Source organism: Polistes dominula, unplaced genomic scaffold, assembly GCF_049000335.1.
Source record: "Polistes dominula isolate Pdom_NZ unplaced genomic scaffold, Pdom_raw_medaka contig_21, whole genome shotgun sequence".
Taxonomy (NCBI): domain Eukaryota; kingdom Metazoa; phylum Arthropoda; class Insecta; order Hymenoptera; family Vespidae; genus Polistes; species Polistes dominula.
The window spans coordinates 255,286-275,508 of record NW_028301061.1 but is presented as its reverse complement, the minus strand read 5'-3'; the positions used below and the strand labels follow the sequence as shown (position 1 = coordinate 275,508).

Genomic DNA, 20,223 nt, shown 5'->3' with positions numbered 1-20,223 from the left:
GTTGATTTTTTAAACAAGACTAGGACTATGACGCAATTGTAAAAATAAAAACAAGATAGTAAAAGGAGTGTTTCGTACAGGCGTTATTGAAATTTTCAAAGAGTGCAGTAGAAAATAAAAAAAATAAAAAATAAAAACAAGTAACAGAGGATAGGAATTAGATTTTGGTGCAATAGCGTTAGTGAGAGAGAACATTTCTCTCTGTGGAAGCGTTAAAAATTGACATGGTGCCATTTGTATACGGTTGGCTTGATGGCTCGACCTAACTGAAAGGGAGATAGAGATGGATAGATACATTGATAGATAGATAGAAATAGAGAGAGAGAGAGAGAGAGAGAGAGAGAGAAGAGGGTGGTAGGGTAGGTGAGTAGGTTTGGAAAATTCGATATAGATTGAAACGTCGACAATTTATAGAGAGATAGAGAAAGATCGTCACTGTCACGTTGGATCTAGGGTTGAACCTGACGGTTATTCGTTTCATTTCTCATCGTAAGTATCAGCTGGAATTATAGATCGCGATGACGCGTCGTTTATCGAACCTGTCGATCCCAGAACAGGAATTATGATCCAAGGGAAATAGATTTATTGATTACTATGAACAACCCACCAATGTATAGTATTTTTATACATATTTTTCGATTAGAAACTACTGAAGTCAATGTAGTCAACATTTTTAGTAGTCATTTATTGAACTCTACCGATGATTAATGCGATGTACCATTTAGGACAATCGAATGAAATCAATAATGAATGGGGGTCACCTCTCATAATTCTTTTGATCTTTCTTTGAAAATTCACAGATACAAAAAAAAAAGTGAATTTCTTTCTCTCTCGTAAAGTTAACTCGGCCATTTACACGTATGTACACATATTGTGTATACATAGGATGCCTGCACGCATCTCTATAGAAATAGGATGATGGTTAGCATCGATGATCGGACCAATGCATTAGCTAATTGTTGCATCGATATCCAAGTGGATTGACCAATTTGTTCCCCACTTTGGTATACATTCCTCGTAAATTCTTGATCTATGATGATCGTTCATACGATAAAATCGTCCTACTCGAATTTACGTATTTATCGAATCATCTTGTTAACCAACAATGATAACATTATCGATATACTATTTATATTTTATCTATGAAACAAACAAACAAACAAACAATAATACTGCGTGTTTTAAAATCGTGTTACGTAAAAATTGGATATTTTGTTGTTTTTATCAGAGAAAAAAGTTTGAACCGAGCTACGATCAGTTTAACGTGACGCGATACTAACAATAGGTTCTCACTCCGTATATATGAATATTTCGTTAGGAAATAATACGTTTTATAGGATGAAGTATTTTGCAACGAGAATCGTATATTCATGAGAAACGAGAGAGAGAGAGAGAGATGGAAAATAGCAACAACAAATTGAACTATTTGTTTGATTCCAACTTGGGTCGCGTATTTTCTCGAAAAGGCTGACAAAGAGGTGTCTACAAAACTTTCCAAAAGTTATTTGCTATTCCATTCGTATATATGAAACGCAATTAAAGATCTTAAGTAAGTTTTGCTCGGTACTTAATTACCTTAAAGTTAGCATGCCTGGGTCTCTTAACTCTTTTTAACTTCCACCACTATCTTCGTACAGAATTCTTAAATTAGAAAAAAAAAAGAAAAAAAAAAGAAACTGAAATTGTCAAGCTGCTTGCACACACGCGCTTGTTGTCAAGTGTGTTTGAACGATTTTCTACCCTTACCTTCTTATCTTTTTATTGGCATGTCAGAGTCTTGACTTTAGAATTGTCTCTACAATTCTAAGCTTGGACGTAAATCGTAGCTCAGTCAAGCGTCTTCCTCCTCCCCCCCCTTCCTTCCCCCGTCCTCCAGCATCTCTTTCTCTTGTATCACACACATGCATGTGTGATACAAGAGCTTTGTGGAGCGTATATTGCTCGGCACGTCTCTCCAAAACGCATGCAACTCGCATCCCGTAAGGCGAGACGAACGAGATACTTGGGGTGCATTCGTGATGAGTTCCCACTATCTTCGATTCATCCCTTCCTCTTGTATCATCCCACACTCTTCTCACTTCATTGCTTTTCCTTTTATATCCTTTTTCTTTAACATACTTCACTATATATATATATATATGCGATATATTTCTTTATCAATTATAGAATTATGAATCTAATTATCGCAAAACATTAGAAATAATTATAACAATTGATTTTTTTCTTCTTCACTTTTCAAAATCGTCAAGAATAAGAAGAAATAAAAATAAATATAGACGTGGATTGTACCATCCGAAGAATGAAATCGTTGAGTTTCCTTTCGTTTCTCTTGGTATTCCAAGGTATATTTCGTGCACCAGGTGTTACATCCACCCACTCCCCCCTCTCCCCTTTCCTCATACAAAACGGTTAGAACAATTTGCCATAAATTTTCTTTGGATAAAGCTACCATAAAAAGGGTAACAACAGAGGGAATAAGAAAATATGAAAAATATGTGTTTCCTTTCAAGATGTTTCCTAGTTAAACAAACTTACGTAAATTATATTACAAAGCTTTTTAGAAGTAGTCTTTAGGACAGTTTCATTTTCTGGGTAGCAAAGGTCGAGGTGTATATATACTAAATACAGCGTAACCCCTTCATCAAGAGAGTTAATCAGATCTTGGTGTAAGGGTATCTATACTCTAAAAGCGCGATACATGCGATGGTAATAGAGAGTGGCCCTGTGTCTGTGTGTGTTGTGTGTGATAGAGATTTTACATGGATAGAGATATATATGTATATAGTATATACTACAGTAAATCGTTCGTGCTGGTATTACGAGTACGTTCACGCGTGCCTGTTTGAACTGGAGAGGCGAAGAGCAAATACGTGTATCCATTTGACGTGTTAAGCTTTTAGCTCTTTGTATGTTGCATTTCTCTCTCTCTCACTCACTCTCTCTTTTCCTCCCACGTTCATCGTCTGCAATCAGAGACCCGTGCATGTGTCCCAACTCAATTATTCTGAAAACGAGAAAGAGACAGAATCGGAGAGTGAAGGAGGTAGGGAGGTAGGTGGTGGGAAGGTAGGTGGGAAGGTTGGTAGGGAGATGGATAGTGACGAATAGGTCAATGATCCCTGTTGGAAAAGTGGGCCGGTTATTTCATTTGCATCGGGAACTCTGTGCCAAGTAAAACTGTACTTCGCTTGCTAATGGATGCTCTGTAGTGGTGTACCGTTAGTAAAAGGGATAAACCAAGCTAGAGGAGAATATCATTGACGAGTTTTTATGGGATGTGTCTCAATTTGTAATACCACATAGGATTCATATTGAAATATACAATTTTGATTTAAAAATAAAAAAAAGGGCTAGAGAGAGAGAGAGAGAAAGACAAAAAGAAGCCTATTAATATTCGAGAGTCAACATCGTAACCCTTCAAAGTTATAGCTCTTACTCGCATGAGAGTTTCTAGAGGATGCTTCCATTTTCCTATCCTAATCCCTCAAAATTCTAGCAGAGAAGCTCGAGCTTGGCAGAGGGCTTGCTAAAGGACTCGGTAAAGGGCTCGAAAGGGTCCCAAAACCCTTAGACACGTGTACTACGAGGTTGTATTCGTTGAACGAACAGTAGATCACCCTCTAGTTCATGCTACCAACCACGTAATCGTCTTCCAGCTTGCATCCTACGAGTAATCCTCTCGACGACAGGACTATCTCTGTTTTCTCTCGTCCTTCTCCTACAACAACGTTTATATGTACGATAAATATATCTAAGTTTTGGATCAACGTATCTACTTCTCAACCATTTTCTTTCAACTCGGAAAACGTTCAAGCTTAAATATAACATTTTATTCTCAAGAAAATTATTTAACGTATCTACAAATTAGCATAATCTTTCCTATTGCTAATTTGGAGAATTACTTTTCAAGATAAATCGTGTATGTCATTGAAGAATATTCAGACTGGCTCGTTTTCTAATTGCAATTTCCATCTAGAGAATCAAATGAACAGAGAGAGAGAGAGAGAGAGAGAGGAAGAGAGAGATAGGAATGACTAGCCTTCCGGCTACAGTTTTCCCGTGGGCATCTCCAAAATATCAGAGAGCCAGCAGTCCTGACGTTAATTTTGCAGCAGACCGCCATTGTTTGTCCTATCTTTGCTTACTGTTGAAGAAAACAAGGGTATGGCATTAACAGTGGTCATCCAGGTTGAAGTAGTTAAGCATCTACAATGTTGAGAGTATGTAGTGTGTCCCTAAGTTGCCCCAAGGGTTCCAATCTTCCATTAAGGCCTGATGCTTCCTGCTGGACCTTGTCATCAGCGATTCCAAATATTGCATCGTTGGCTCTTAGTCTCTAAAGATTAATATTATCATTGTGGACATCTAATAGCATCTGCAAATACTTGACTCGTTAAGTTACACTTTGAGTATACCCTAGATGAAATAAAAGAGACGTTATCCGATCCCATAAAAAAAAAGGGAATCGATGTTTCGTTCAAAGTCGAATAGACAGGATCGGTGGACGATTAGGTGCTCGTTCGTAGACGAACTCCTGCGGATTAAGAGGGTAGGTATCGTTGGTAACAAGATTAGCCGAGAGGAGGAGGAGGAGGAGAAGCTTGTGCTGCACTAGGGACGAATGTTGCTGCTAGGGTGGAACACTACCGATCTGCTCTAGTTGAAGCCCTAGGTGCTTCATAGCTGTGCGACAGAGAGAGAAAAACTGATCTCGTTACCAACGAAAAAACATACGAGAAAATCCCTGAGACTTCGGAACTACGAGGGAGACCCAAAGCCTTCCACTTCATCCTACGGATAAAACTCTTACTGCAGACCTAGAGAGAAATAGATAGATATGGACACCTACCATGGAAAGATAGATAGACAAAGAAAGAACAGAATAGAATCTCTGGAAATGTTTGCGGGTCCACTAAAAGACTCTTTTTCGAACTTCTTCGTCTCGATTAGCACCATTGGTGTCCGTCCGTTCCTTAAGGATTTATGGAACCCTTTAGATCTGGAAGAGATAATAGATGCTTCATGGAAACTCCCATTGAGACAAGACTGTGTTTTCCTGTATATATTAAAATTATCAAGGCGTTGATTAAATTCCCTTTTCATTTGTAATACAATTTTGTAACGAATATGCTTATTTACGTATAAATATTAGTTGGAAAATATATTGAAAGTTTGCTTTGTGAAGTTTCGAAGAACGACAAAGAGTTACTACTGCTAGGGTGAAAAGGAGTTAAGAGAATTTCATTCGTCTTTCGTAGAAAAGTAGAAAGGACGAGACGGAGAGTAATTTTGAGAAAGTTTCGAGATACGATTCGGCCTCGAAGGAAAGATGATAAAACAAAGCTAATTACTTAGCTCTATGTTTAGACGTGTAACTAATTAAAACAGACAGGGAGATACTTTTACCGATCTAATGCACGTTGCCTCTTGTTTTAATTAATTATTGCATTGTAACACTCCAATGACATTTGGTTATTTTTTTGTTCCTCTTTTTTTTTTGGAAAAGGTTGGATGCTTTTATTATATATATATATATATATAGAAAGAGTTTTCGTTACGGGTCGACATAGGAAACGTTTCTAAAAAGTTTTCATACGTTGGGTAGTAAAGCTTTCTCGAACAACAAGCAGGTCTAATAATTTCCGAGATTTTTTTCTTTCTTTTTTTTTTTTTAAACACCCGCCAGAGTTTTTCCTACGCTTTTTCTTCGACGACGACGGCGAGGACGAGGACGAGGACGAGGACGACGAGGACGACGAGCGATAAACTTTTCTTTCTCTCTCTCGAAGGGAAAAGAATTTTGGAAGCAGAGCGCGAGAGAACACACTTTGTCTGGCCCTGTTTCCCCGAAGTGTTCTCGTAACTTCGTGCTCCGCGACTGGTAAAATGCTTTTTCTTCTTCCATCTCTCTTCTTCCCCGTTTACGTTTCCTTCCTAGCTGGGAAAAAGTTTTCACGCCACCCGCCAAATTTTTCTTCCTTCCTTCCTTTCTTTCTTTCTTTGGTTCGTTCTATCTTTTTTCTCACTTTACTTATGCGCGTTTGGTGGGTGTTCCAAGCAACTCGCGTTGCTTTTCATTTCCATTTTATTTCCACCCCCCCCCTTCCCTTTTCGAATTCTATCGGAACAATTCTTTGGTTAACGAGCAACTACTACGATACTTTTTCTTTTCTTCTTCACATATTTTTCTTACAATAATAATGACGTTATAGTAAGTAGAACTTTGTAGAAAAGCTTTTGATATTATTCATACGTGTACACAAAAATATGCACATACACATATATTGTTAACTAAGACTTTTACGTACAAACTTTGAATATATTTACTAAGAACGTTAACTCCCACATTTGCCGACTAAAAGTGTAAATATACTTTGGAATTTATGAGAATGTGAGCGAAAGTGCTTTCCTCTCTTCCTTCCACCCACCTTTCCACCCCTCCTTTCCATCCTCTTTTTATGTCTCATAACCTCCCATAAGTATGGAATAAAGGCAGACCTAGCAACAAACCTTTGTATTCGATCCACTGACTAATTTACCCTCCTTGATCTAGTCCTTTTGTCTTTTACTTGATGATGGTCAAGAAGGAGCTTAACCAATTGTCCTCAGACTTTCTCAATGATTTCTAAATGATCAATTTAATAAGATTATTTCCTATCGAAAGTGATAACTCTCATAAAATAATAATACGTTATCGTGGTTGGAATGAGTCAAGGTATATCGTATGAATAATTCAATGAGTGATACGATAACCAACCAAGTGTCGCGTGCTAATTTACCTTACAGTTACTACGCTAATAATTCATTCCCTTAATTAGTATACCGCTATGAGCGTTCGAGAAAACGTCCTCCCCCTCCTCCCAAAATTTATGGAACTTTTCAATTCTTACTCGCAATTGTTTGTTTTATTCAAATCTTTCACATACTGTTTTTTGTTTGTTTTATTTTTCTAAACTTATAATCCACCGTGGATTTGTTTAAGGGAAGATACCTTGGATAGAAAATATAATTTGAAAGATTAGGAAGATAGAAGATGGAGGAAATGAAACCGATGAATTAGAGCTTGATTGAAGAAACAAATAATTCCAAGCCCATCTTTGAACAATTCGTTTTCATTATTTCTTCCCTTTGAGATAGATCATCTTGGATCGAAGAGGATGGATGATTAGATGCCAGAATAGAAGAGAAGCAAAGGAAAAAAAAAAAGAAAAAAAAGGAGGGCAGGCATAACGGGAAAAGAGCACTTCTCTTTAATGATCGGAAGAGACCCCCGTCCATTAAAATCTTGCTTACTCACACCGAGTACTCCTCGCCATTGTCCTAATTAGTCACGAGTTTCTCGAGAGACCCTTAGCCCTTTTACTTTTTTAATCTTTTCTACGTTGTTGTTATTATTATTATTATTATTATTCTACCAAAAAAAAAAAGAAAAAAGAAAAGTATAGAAGAAGAAGAAGAAGAAGAAGAAATGATTTTTCAACCTATTGTTTAATCACACAGATAAGAATAATTGTAAACAGAGAAAAATATCGGCTGATATCTTAGCTTGAGTTTTAGATAAAATAATCGTTCAAGTATGAAATGGCAATTTTCTCTTCTTGGCAATTTTCTTGCCTTGTAATCCAAGTTGGCAGATGGGAGAGGTGAGGTGAGGTGAGGTGAGGGGTCGAGACGGGGGACGGAATGAGAAGGTTGTTTCGAATTAGCCAAGAATTCAACGTAATAACGTTACAACCCCTCTTCTCTGTTCTTCCCTTTCTTGTCTCTCCTTCCTTTTTCACCTACCACCCCCCTGTCTCATTCTTCGAGTTAACTATAAATTTGCAGGACGTCCCAGAAGACTTACACGAATGCGTATATATTTCGCGTGTTCTTCACTTTTTAATCAACATCTCAAATTCATCCGAGATCTTTCTACGAGCGAGCATATACCATTGAATAATAATTTAAATAAAAAAAAAAAAACAACACATGCAAACATATTTTACATTTTTTTCAATTCCATTTAGATATATATGCATGCATGCATGGAACAATGTTTTCTACGTAACCGTTGAAATATCGTAGTACTGTTAAAATCTCATTAATTCATAGTAATTTATTACACATTTATGGCACTCATTAGTCATTCATTACTCCTACATGTTTTTTTCTTCCTTCTTACCGTTATACGATTACCTATCAGGAATAATAATTAATTATGCGAGTTGCAATATCTGTAAGTATGCAAAAGAGTGTTACTCGAGTTTTCTTATCGTTGAAAATTTTATTAATGGGAATTGTGCTGCTGCTGTTCCTACTGCTACGACTCGTGACAAATATTTCTTTTTATTCTTGCTTATGCGATCGATCACAATTTGTTGTTTACGTAATATTCATCCTCATAAATATTTCCTCGAATAAACGAAATCAATAAAATACTAATACGGAAACAAAAAAATAAAACATATAGAAATAAATGTGTACGTGTTAAAATAACATATTCTATAAAAAAAAAAAGTTGAATATTAAAAGGATTCCAAAGGATAAATTTATATGGGACACCAGAAACTCGAATAAAAATACAAGGCGTTTCCTACAACAAAACTCTTGTTCCCTCTTTGACAATTTCTATGGATCTAAACTCTATGGGAAAAGTCTATATAAGTATATAGAAAAGAGAGTGCAGTTACAAACCGTGGACTCGAAAGCCAAGGCCGTTGTATATATGCACGTTGATTAACCCCTTTGTAATTTCACCCTCGTAGTTACGTTGACGCTGCAGCATTCCGCACGCACCCCTCTTGCCGAGGGTTAACGGGGGAGTGGGGGAGGGGGGGGTATTCAGTTTTTTACCCTTTGCACGGATACAACACCCCCTTCGACACCAAGCACTTTTTTCACTCTCTTTCTCTCTTTTCTCTCGTTTTTTCTCTTTTTTTCTCTTGTTGACCACGTTAACCACAAATCCTGTTTTTATTTCTTCCCCACGTGTTACTCGATTAATACGTCATATACTACCCCTCCCTTTCCATCCCCCCATACAATCCCTTTTTGCGCACAAAAAGGAATTTCAAATTTACCTTTTTTTGTTTTATCTCGAACAAAGAATTTTAGAACTGAAATAACTTAATCTTGGTAGTTTTCTACTCTGCTATCCTAATTTCATGGTTAAACTTAACTCCTTTATATTTCTTGCCCTTTCTTTTGTTGTTTGTATTTTATCCTTTATTTAATAATGAGTAATACTCGATGAATGAATTCCTCTTGTCTTTTCTTTCTAACACCATTATTCCAGCCACGGAATCGTAACATTGGAATTAATTAACAAAGGTTCTTTATCTCTGGAGCATTTGAAAAGGCCGATTAAGCGAATATTATTCCATTAAAAAAGGGAAATACCTCTCTCGGCTTTCGTTTATTTATTTATACAAAAAAAAAAAAAAAAAAAAAATGATAGAACTCTTTTTCTCTCGGAATGGAGTTTTAGTTCATTATCGGTGTTTGTATATTTATTCCAGGAAATAATGCAATAAAAAGGAACATTGATAATGATTGTATATTTAATGGGTTTCAACGGGACAATGTTTAGAGAATTGATCGAATAAACAATTTTTTCTTCTTTTTTTTTTTTTCTTTTTTATTTATAACGCGAAGAAGCAATTAGTTGACGTCAGGATTGCATGACGCATCAGGTTTGCGTCAAAGACTTGCTTGGTCACTTCTTGGAACAAATATTGACCATGGAAAATAGAAAAATATCTTTGGTCATCTGAATTACGTTTACTTCGATATGATCAAAAAACCGATGCTAGGAACTTTTATCTTTCGGGAGTTGGTTTAATGGTGTCAGACTTTTCTCATTTTAGAGCTCCATAACTCTCTCTCTCTCTCTCTCTCTCTTTCTTTCTTTCTCTTTTCTAGTAACGCGTCTTTGGCTCGCTATGGCTTTGCTTCTCCTCTATGGCTTTAAAAGAAATTCGATGAAAAGGTTCACTGGCGAAATGCCAGCTTCTGTAAATGGGGAAAAGACCAAAGCTACGAAAGCTTCGAGCTTTTCATTTTGATCGATCGCGTTACTCTCTTTCTCTCTCTCTCTCTCTCTCTCTCTCTCTACGTCTATGTTCTTTTTAATTGCTTGATACTTTTACGATTTAACGAAGTACACAAAAACTGGATTTATTTCAAGTTGGATACAATGCATACACCTACTCAATTCGCACTCTCTATTATTTTTAAAACAAAGCATGATCTCTTGAAGTTCCTAGATAACAAAAAAAAAAAAAAAAGAAAATAGATGAAATCGATAGAACTATATAAGAGAAAGTCTGAGAAGAAAGGGTTCGTAAAACCCCTGGAAGGGCTTTTCGTCGAGCCTTTGTCTGTCGTAAATTTTTTACCAGTGACTTCAACACCAAGAGAGAAAGAAAAAAAAACCATGATTTACGTTTCTTACAACCCTTTTTTCAAAAAACAAAATGATCTTATAAAGGTATAAGGAGATTTCAAGATGCCAGAGAGAAGACCTTCACCCCTTTTTTCTCAAAATATTATCGGCAATAACAATATTTCTCGCGTTTATTAACTGCGTTACGTTTAATCTTCTTTTTCCTCCCATTGGCCACCATTAAATTCTGCAAATTGTTGGAGAATACAATCATTGAAGTTTCCTTTATTCGTTAACCAAAGAACTTTTGTTGAACCCTCGACGATTTTACGAAAAATAATTTGACCAATTTATTAAAAAAGATACTACCATCTCGTTCTTACAATTTCTTCAACAACGTAATGTCTCGTTAAAGAAAATGATCCACGTTAGATGATAATCGAATAACTTTGTCTATTCCTTTGCAAAACGATCTACGCAAAATAAAGGGTGAAAATAGTTGAAGGATAGTTAAGGAAGGAAGGGATATACATGGAAGATTATGCACGTGAGTCGTTGCCATGCGGATAATCCTCACGAGCAAATTACGATTCTACTAATACCTAGCTATGAGAAGTCTTTATACCGTGTGTATAATAATAGTTAATTGTGTCTCGTTATAAGCTTACTCAAAACGTTTAAAGTCTACTTTCATTGCCAGTACTAAAAGGCACATTACAAAATAAAGTGTAGTATTTGATGCAATCCTTTGAGCATACCTAACGAATTCAATCGTTTAATCTGTAAACTTTAATAAAGTGTGTCCTGTCCCCAATTCTTCTTTACATTTTCTTTGTCGAAACGAATAAGAACGTAAAAAGGATAAAGGTCGATAGAAGTAAATGGTGTTGCGTTTAAAAAAGCAGGATTAGTCTTCGATTCCATGGCAACCGCCGAACGGTTAGACGATTCTCGCTAAAAATTTCACTGGGATCGTGGGCAATATCGGTTTTACGGTAACACCGTACGCTACCTAAAACCGAAAGATGTCTTAAAGGTCGTCTGTACGAGTAGTACGTGCTGCACGAAGGGTATTAGAGTGTTAAGACGTTGCTGCTACAAAACGTACGCCTAGGAGAGGTCAAAAACATCTAACCGATGATATTTCATCGTCGAGGAAACTACCGAGATGATCGTAAAACACCAAACGGAGGATACCAAATTGTCCACAAATCATTCTCTTCGTTTTATCGATTTGCTACATTTTTTTCTAAACAATACAATAATAATATTGTTCGTAAATAAAAATAAAAGATAGTAAATCTGCAATGGCGTGTATTCCTAGTCTCCTGTGGATTAACGTTAGACCTTTATTACTGGCAAGTGATAAAACTAGAGAATAAGTCAGACAGAGCGGAATCGGGTGCCTTATGTTGCCTTCTCCGTTCCTTTATTTCCGTCTTCCGTAATACCCGTCGTGGTTTAAGCGTATACGCCAACGGCAGCTTTTCCGCTTTCGAACAAAAGAACCTGCTGAAAAGCTTGGGCCAAATCCGCGACTCGGAAAAGCTCAATGTGGTCTACACGGTGTGGACGCGTTAACGGTCTGCCGTAAAACAATGGGATTACTACGGGTAGATCGATGTTAAAGATAAAGACAAGGGGGTTGAGTAAAATGAACAAAACGATCGCTACATTTTATATCTACCCTGTAGTTAATCGATGACAAAAGCTCACTCCTCCACGAATTTCATCCTTAATTACATTTTTATTTCTATTACGATTTAACGGAGACATTTAACTTGGTAGACTTGATATTCTATATCTGAGTTACCTTGAACCAAGAAAAGGCCTTCGGTCAAAGCGACGTATCAGCATGGAAAAATGACAGCAAGGAAACGGAGGGCAAAAAATCTTCATTATAATTTAGTTTCGTTCAGTTAACAATAATGATAAGAGGAAATAAACATAATGAAGGAGGAGAGACTTTTTTTTCTGCACGCGTGACAAACTATCGTTTTGCTCTGACCTATCGCAAAGTCTATCGCCTAGCACGAACCAACCACTCTGTTGCCATTTTATCGATTGGTCTTAATTCGTCTCCGAACAAATACGACCAAGCTGGACTCTCGTTCGTGTGACCAGTACCAAGATACCCGCGTTATTTCAATATCAAATATAGGTACGGTTAGATATTGGGATCGATATAATGTATTAGCAACAACAACAAGTTTTTGATACGAACAAGAAGAATAGATTGTTTTTTTTTTTTTATTTCAATTGGACCAAATGTCTTCCTTTTTTTCAAACTATCCACGTATAAAGAATTAACGCGTCTACACAGGTGTCGTATTTAAGATAGGTCGTAGGATACGGCACTTAAATATCGTGTCTCTTCTGCTTTATGGGACGTATAAAAGCTAGGGACGTTGAATGAATATGAATAAGAGTATCTCTCGCGTGTATTTTCTTCTTTTTATTCCAACAACGACGACTTATGTTAGTCACCTCCACCCTCCCCTCATTCCCTTTCACGCGAGACTACTTTCCTCGATTGAGTCTTACGGTTCAGCAATGCGCTGCAATGTCGTTTAATTACAAACGGAAGCCCCTTTAAGCCCCCTTTTACTTTACTTACATTCTTCTCGACAAAGAACAAGCAGAAAAAAAGAAAACTAATAAACCTATGTTTCTTTGACCGATAATTTCAAAAGACAAAGAGCATTTTTAATCTCTCTTTTTTTTTTTTTTTTGAAATTAAAAAAGTAACCCAGAGAATTGTGATTAGCTGGATTATGATAAGCATCCTGATTAAGCTAAACCTTGGATGAAAAGCCAATAATTCTAGCCCAGTAAATTTCCAATATCATCGGTAGAGGTAAAAAAAGAAAAGGTTCTTCTCTATCGATCTCAAAGAAATGTTGTCATCGAACAAACTGATAAGCCCATGTTGTATATCCAACTATATATGTTGATCGAGGCTAATCTGCGTTTGAGGCTTGCGTGCGGCGCCATAAACGAATGCCTGGCGCCAGGACGTCTAAGCGCCGACAAGACGAGTCTTTTCAAAGTATGCGTCATAGCTTGCTTCTCCCATCGTCCATTGCACACACACAAACACACACACACACATCAACAAAAGGATATAGGAAGGAAGGTCGTTGAATGTTCCAATAGAAGCACGAATTTCTACTTTCTCGAAGCGAACCGAACGATAATATCGAGTACGATCGATGTAATTGAGCGAGAATGGATAAGAATATAACACACACATACACACACACACACACAATCACACCCATGAACATGTAATCGAGAGGGGATAAGAAGTTTGAAAAAGTATGACTCATAGTTCTTATAGTATGACTACTCGATTGGACCATAGAAAATCGATGCTGCGTCGACTGAAAATCTTGACCTTCTGGCCCTACAAACTCGCGCACCCTTTTCTTTCAACTCCCTTCCGCCTCATTCGCAGACGCCATAAAACTTAACGGGCTCTTTCGAAATTGCCAGGGCCTTTTTTCGCCATAACGAGACACGGCACTTGCTTCTTCGCACCCCATTCTCTCGTGGTATACTCTGCAAAAGACATTTAAGCTCGTAACTCCGATGTTATGGGTTTTTGTGTTTGTTAGGGTGTGTGCGTGGAAGGGAGATAAAGAGAATAAATACAATAAGCACGAAGGAATCTTCTTGATCTCGAAAGTATAATCGTTTCAAGGCAAACTTTCGCCATGCAGCGAAGGAAAAAAGAAAAAAGAAAAAAGAAAAAATGGTGGCATATGAACCGTAGCCTCAATTACGATCCACGGCCGATCAATTAAACGAAACCGCACAACCTGTTACGCAACCATTAATTGCGGTACTACCCCATGCTAGTAAAGGTAGCAATAAAAAAAAAAAAAAAGAAAAAGAAAAGCAGGACTCGATAGAGTTGTATACGTATGAAAGAATATAAGCGAGGGTAGAAGACTTATGTAAGAATGCCGAAGGAAGGCTACTCATTGGCAGTCGTTCGGTGTACGGGAGGCCCCCACCAAACTCAACTAGACTTCGTGGGAGGAATCGATTTGGTGACTCATCTAGGGGCGGTGACAAAACTCTCTTTACTCGCTTTTCAAAGCTTTCCTTTCTCTTCAAATAACGAGATGCACTTGAACTGCAACTGCAACTGCAACTGCAACTGCTGTTAGTCAATTCGAGCGATAATTATTACGGAGGGAAAGGGGTGGGGTGGGGTGGGGTGGGAAGGGGTAAAAAGTTCGTGAAACGAATGCGTGACACTAACCCTAACGAGTTTGTCGCTGTTCCTTTTTACAATGGAACCTATGCTCGAAATAAAAGCGAGTTTATTTACGAGTGGATCGTTGAATTTTTAACGAGACCAGAGTTCTGAACGCTTCGTCACCGTTCATTCTCTTCATTATTTGCTACAACACACTTTTACGATACAAATATATCAACACGATTTTCTCTATATTTACTTGTCATTTTTTTTTCTTTTTCTTTTTCAATTAATTACCTTGAAGGATTTGTGATTAAATTAAGATGATTACGTGTGAATCATTACTTGCATTCATGTGTTCGACGTTGATCTGAATTTTATGCAAAACTTTGCGGAAACTTAGTTTGATACTGGTACCAGCAGCACGTTAATTTACATCTAGTTTAGCTTTTGAAATAAATTGTTCGTCAACTGTATCGACAGTTTCTGGTTCATAACACGTCCCTGACTATTTCCGATTAATTTTTCTACCACGAGTTCGGGAAATCAATGCAAATTTAATCTTGTTTCGAAAACTACTGTGTTCCTTTCAACTTTTTTCCCCATCATTGCAAATAAATGAATGAATTTCTGTCAATTTCGTTCTGCTTCGTCACACGTTTACAAACATAACGCTGAAGTTTACGGTTTACGTAATGTATTGATAAAATCAAATGAATCATCCCAGGATCTTCTCTTTTGACTTTTGTGATTGAACACGCAAGGATACTCGAATGATAAGAAAAAAAAAAAAGAAAAGAATGAAGAAGAGTATGCCATCATACACATATACGTCGTTTTAATTCGATCGTCGACTAATTAACTCTTCAGAACGATTCTTCATTGTTCGTTCGTTTGTTCGTTCGTTCGTTCGTTCGTTCGTTCGTTCGTTCCCACCTGTCACGAGCCACCTCCTGCACCTCTCTTTCTCTATCTCTTTTCATCTTTAAACAAACAAAGTACAAAAGATACTTAAGTGGTGGAAAAATCGATTTAACGCTTTAATCGGCCCAACATTTCAAGTATAATCATTCGAAAAAATACTCTTGGGTAAATGAAAAATATATTCAATGAGTCCAATTAATGATTTCATTGATTTCAGGAAAGAGATAGACAGAGAGTGAACAAAATATTTTATTAACAATAAATACAAACAAATATATATATATATATATATATATTTAGTGGTGGGAAAAAATAGAGAAAACAATTGTTAGTGTTTTGTATGTGTATATCGAAGATCCAAGGGATACTTTTGACAATATGACGATCGTCGGAGGAACATGGATACTTTCTGTCAATGGCTCTACAACATCGTTCTCGCGACTGCCATTTGTCTCAGGATGATCAGTGAGTAGCTGCGAGAACAACGAAAGCGAGAATACAAAATGTGTTTTTGTCGTATATTGTCTATCTATCTCTTTCTTCTTTATACATGTAATGTTCTATTGTATTAATTATAATGTATACTTTGATAAACTAAACGATTGTCAATACTTAGTAATTGAAGGAAAATGGTTGTGTTGTTTTGTTTAGAAAATGGATTGCTTTCCTTCGAGAATCCAAATTATCATTTGGATCCGGCACGGCTCGATGATGCATTGAACAGCAACGGAAATGGCAGCTCACTCTATGATGAATTATATCAAGAATTAGTTGGGAATGGAGGCAGGGGTGGAGAGGTCACCGGTGGTGGTGGTGGCGGCGGTGGCGGAGGCGGAGGCGGTGGCGGTGGCGGAGGGGGTGGCACGAGGGTTCAAGCACGCAGAACTTATGCGAGCTTGGATCTGGGCAGCATGGGGGTTGACGTCACGCAGGGTCCCCTCACCCTGGATTCCGTGACCGAAGACGCAGCTGACAATACCGATAACCATAACCTAGGGTGAGTCTTGTAACATTTTTTTTTATCGATCATTACGAGATCAAGATTACATGCTCGAAGGTCACTGGGACAGGGTGCTCTAACTTCTTTTTTTTTTTTTTTTCTTATTACTCTCTACTCCTTCTAATTTATTATACAAATTTTCTAGATATTTTCCATTGGTCCAGACACGATCCTAATAAAATCCAATTCCAGCACATCCGAATTCATCCGATCACTTCGTCGTCACACATGTTCATATTTTATAAACATGAGCCAGACTACTCGGTCCATCGAAACGGGAATCAATCCCTTTATCCCGTTGAAACAGAGATATCAGATATAGCAATCTAAGATTCGAATGGAAGAGTAGAATAACCGAGAAAAAGATCGGTTTCTCCAAAGGGAAATGGATGGTCCCAATGTAATATAAGGTCCAGTCAGTTAGACCTAACCGATAAAATTCCCAAGTTGGACTTCATCGAGTTCCCGCATAAAATTTCAATAAATCCGAGCGAGCGCAAGAAGAAAAAAAAAAACAAGAAAAAAAAAGAAAAGAAAAGAAGACAGCGAAAGGGGATTCCTCCTCCGAGGAAGGAATTATTTGTCAAATAATAATAAAAATAAAGAAAAGAAATAAGTCTGTAGCATTTTCTTATTCTAATATTTTTGACGACTACGTTCACAAAATTGGTATAGGAATATATTCGAAAAGATTGGAAGCATTTTCACGATCAAATGGAGTTTCACAATTTATTTCATCCCCCTATATTCCTTTCTTCGAAACTCTGAAGATTAGAAAATAAAATAGAAATGGATAATCTTGAGTAAAGCTAATAGTGTTAATTAATTTCAACATTTTTTGTTACATAATTGTAGGTGTATAAAAATGTTGATGTTCTTGCAAGTTAATTCGGTATTAGATGACAAGCAAGTGAGGGATGCTAAGAGGAATGATAAAAGGGATGAAAAGGCCCGAGGGTAAGAGCAACGCCAAAGGAGATTGAACTCTATCTAAAGTTGTGACAAACTTTGCTAGTTTCTCTCCCATACTTGTGTCGATCTCCATTCGACAACTGCGATCTTCTAGCGGTGTTTCTCCTTCGAGCTGTGTTCCACTTAAAAAGGGTCAAATCGATTAGTTATACCAAGTAAAATCCTATTTACCAACTATTTCTCCGCGAAATAAACATTCGAATAAAGTATACAACACCTATTCCATTTTGAAACTCAGTTTTGGAGGAAAAAAAAAGGAAATGAGAAGAAAAAGATAAGAATAGGTATCTTAACGATCGTGTCTGAGGTAGAATACATCGAGCGTGAAATAAGCTACCTTTTGTTCGGAAAAAGAAAAAAACCTTCTTCTTTTTTTTTTTTTCCTATCGAATCGACGTCCCATCTAATTTTTCACAAATACCATAATATCATAAAAATCATTCGAGTAAAGAAAGGAACAAAAATTTGGAGATTTATCGATCAATTTATCTCAATGTAAAAATGTTCTATCAAAGATCATCCATGGGATGATTTAGTTAAACGTTTAAAATCATTCTGAAGATTGTGTAGAGATCATAAATTGACTTTACTAAGTGATAAAAGTCAATGTAAATTCCGACATTAAGGTACGATCAGGAAGCAGTATTTTTACTTGTTTTTCATCTAGCTAGGATCTAAGTTTGAGAATGAAAGATAGACGAGGATAAAGTGTAAGTGAATATCTCCCTGTGTACGTTGAAGAAGGAAACGTTGCTAGTAGAGTTTGGTAGTAGTGGTAGAGATACTTTCCCGTAGGGCAGACGTCCCTTCAACCTCGATGGAGATTGATGTGGATAGTATTAATCTACCCCTGTCTACTTCGTCCTTACCACAATTCCACGTCTTGCCTTTTCAATCTGGAAAAATGAACGCTGTTGAAACTGATAATATGTTCAACTTTGGACAGCCAGATCATTTTGGAATTTACGATTTTTTTCTTCTTCTTCTTCTTCGAATCTCTTTAGAATTTAGTTATCCTGCGAAACTTTGATTCGAAGTAGTAGAAAAGAAAGAAAATATTATTTTAAACGTTGGCTCCTACTATCTTTACCTCGGTCATTTGAATTTTCATGAGATTCTGAAGGGTTCAGAGATAATAATAGCGAGAATGCATTCGGCAGAAATAGTTTCTGAATTATTTATGATTATTCCTATTTTTTCCCCCCCCCTTTTAATTAGGATCCACGAATTTCAAAAAATACGATCGATACATATCTCATAAACCTAATTGATTCTCACCTGAACGAGCTTACGTATGACGTTCGTAAGGGCAAGTATAAATGGATATTGATTTTCTTATCAAGAATACGTGCAAATATATTTTACCAAGGTGTACTACCTTCCTTTCTATATTTCGAGATTGAAGAAAAAGTCCTTTTTAAGAATTATCACCTGTATCAAAATTCTTCTACTATAGAATCCATGGAATTCTCCGTATATGAGAAACTTTAGAAAGAAAATAAAAAGGGAAAGAAAATGAGATTTTGTTGGTCAATAATTTGAAAAGAAAAGAAATTGTTAGATTCGTTTGAATCATAACCAAGAAGAACAGGAAGAGAAGAAGAACACAAATTCGATATTGTTTGGATGTATGTGCATACAGGGTTTGCCAAAAGATTTGTCTCATATTTCAGAAACGTATCCAAAGGATCCTATGGTATGGGTCAAACCTTTTGGGACACCCTATGTATGTGCGTGTATATGAGCACGAAGGTAAGAATACAATAGGAATATATCGATCGAATCCTCTTCAGAATTGTCGGTGTATGAACGTAACGTGTACCTATTTTCTATGAATATATGTATGTGTGTATGTATGTAATATGTACTGTACCAGTGAAAATTTCAATTCGCTATTTCCATTCTAACGAGATTCTGGCTATCGGCGCCCAAGGGGCTTTCAATTTCATGCAAATCGTTGGACATCGTTGCTTGGTAGAAAAGAGAAAGCAAAAACCTTTTGTCCACGTTATTAAAATGCTTATATTGGTCCAGAACCACTACCACCAACGTTACAATACAAAAACAAATACGTACAAAATGTTCCAATAAAATACACTTTTTTATTTAACTAATATATTTCCTTATCCTATTCAATTTGTTCCCTTTTTCTCTCTCTCTCTCTCTCTCTCTCTCTCTCATTTTCCTATTTACAGGATAATCTTCATCCCTATTCATTTTTCATTCTTTTTTATTACAAATTTAATAGGTATGAAAAAAAGGCTTAGATAAATTGCATAATCCTCGGAAAAGAACGCTCGTCGAGTGAATGTAATAAGTTTTTTTTTTTTTTTTTTTTTTTTAAGAGAAATCAAATGGACTTTTTCAAGCGTATTGATTAATTTTTAATAACGGGGATTTGGATATACTTAGACAAAAAGGAAAAAAAAAGATGTAAATTCTTAGAGTTAAATAGGTCAAAGGTTATTTGATAAATTCTTAACAAGCGTCGAAATACTCGTAACCGTTATCTCGAATAATTATTATTAATTCCCAAGCGTAATTTACATTGGCAAGGAAGGGATTACAAAGCAACCCCTTTGGAAGTTTGCCGTTGGTGGAGCCGTTGGTGGAGCCGTTGGTGGAGCCGCTGCTGGAGCCATGAGTAAAACTATGCGAAGGGGTATGCGAAGGGGTATGCATTTGGCACGAATCGCTTTCTCGAGCGTCGCCCTTAATTGCAGTTATACTGAAGCCGCAGGCACTCGTCGAATT

At 36.8% G+C, this 20,223-nt stretch overlaps 1 protein-coding gene and 1 long non-coding RNA gene across 2 annotated transcripts in view; both read left to right on the top strand.

Annotated features, from left to right (window-relative positions):
• Window positions 1-20,223, top strand: part of LOC107070367 (protein Fe65 homolog) — a 71,486-nt gene that overhangs the window by 29,525 nt on the left and 21,738 nt on the right. The window contains exon 4 of the mRNA XM_089176057.1: window positions 16,149-16,494. Coding sequence (XP_089032183.1) covers window positions 16,149-16,494 — 346 coding nt within the window. The remainder of the gene's footprint in view (window positions 1-16,148; window positions 16,495-20,223) is intronic.
• LOC149031372 (uncharacterized) lies at window positions 419-14,217 on the top strand. The gene is made up of 2 exons (XR_016177784.1): window positions 419-489; window positions 5,687-14,217. It is a non-coding gene; the product is annotated as an uncharacterized LOC149031372 (long non-coding RNA).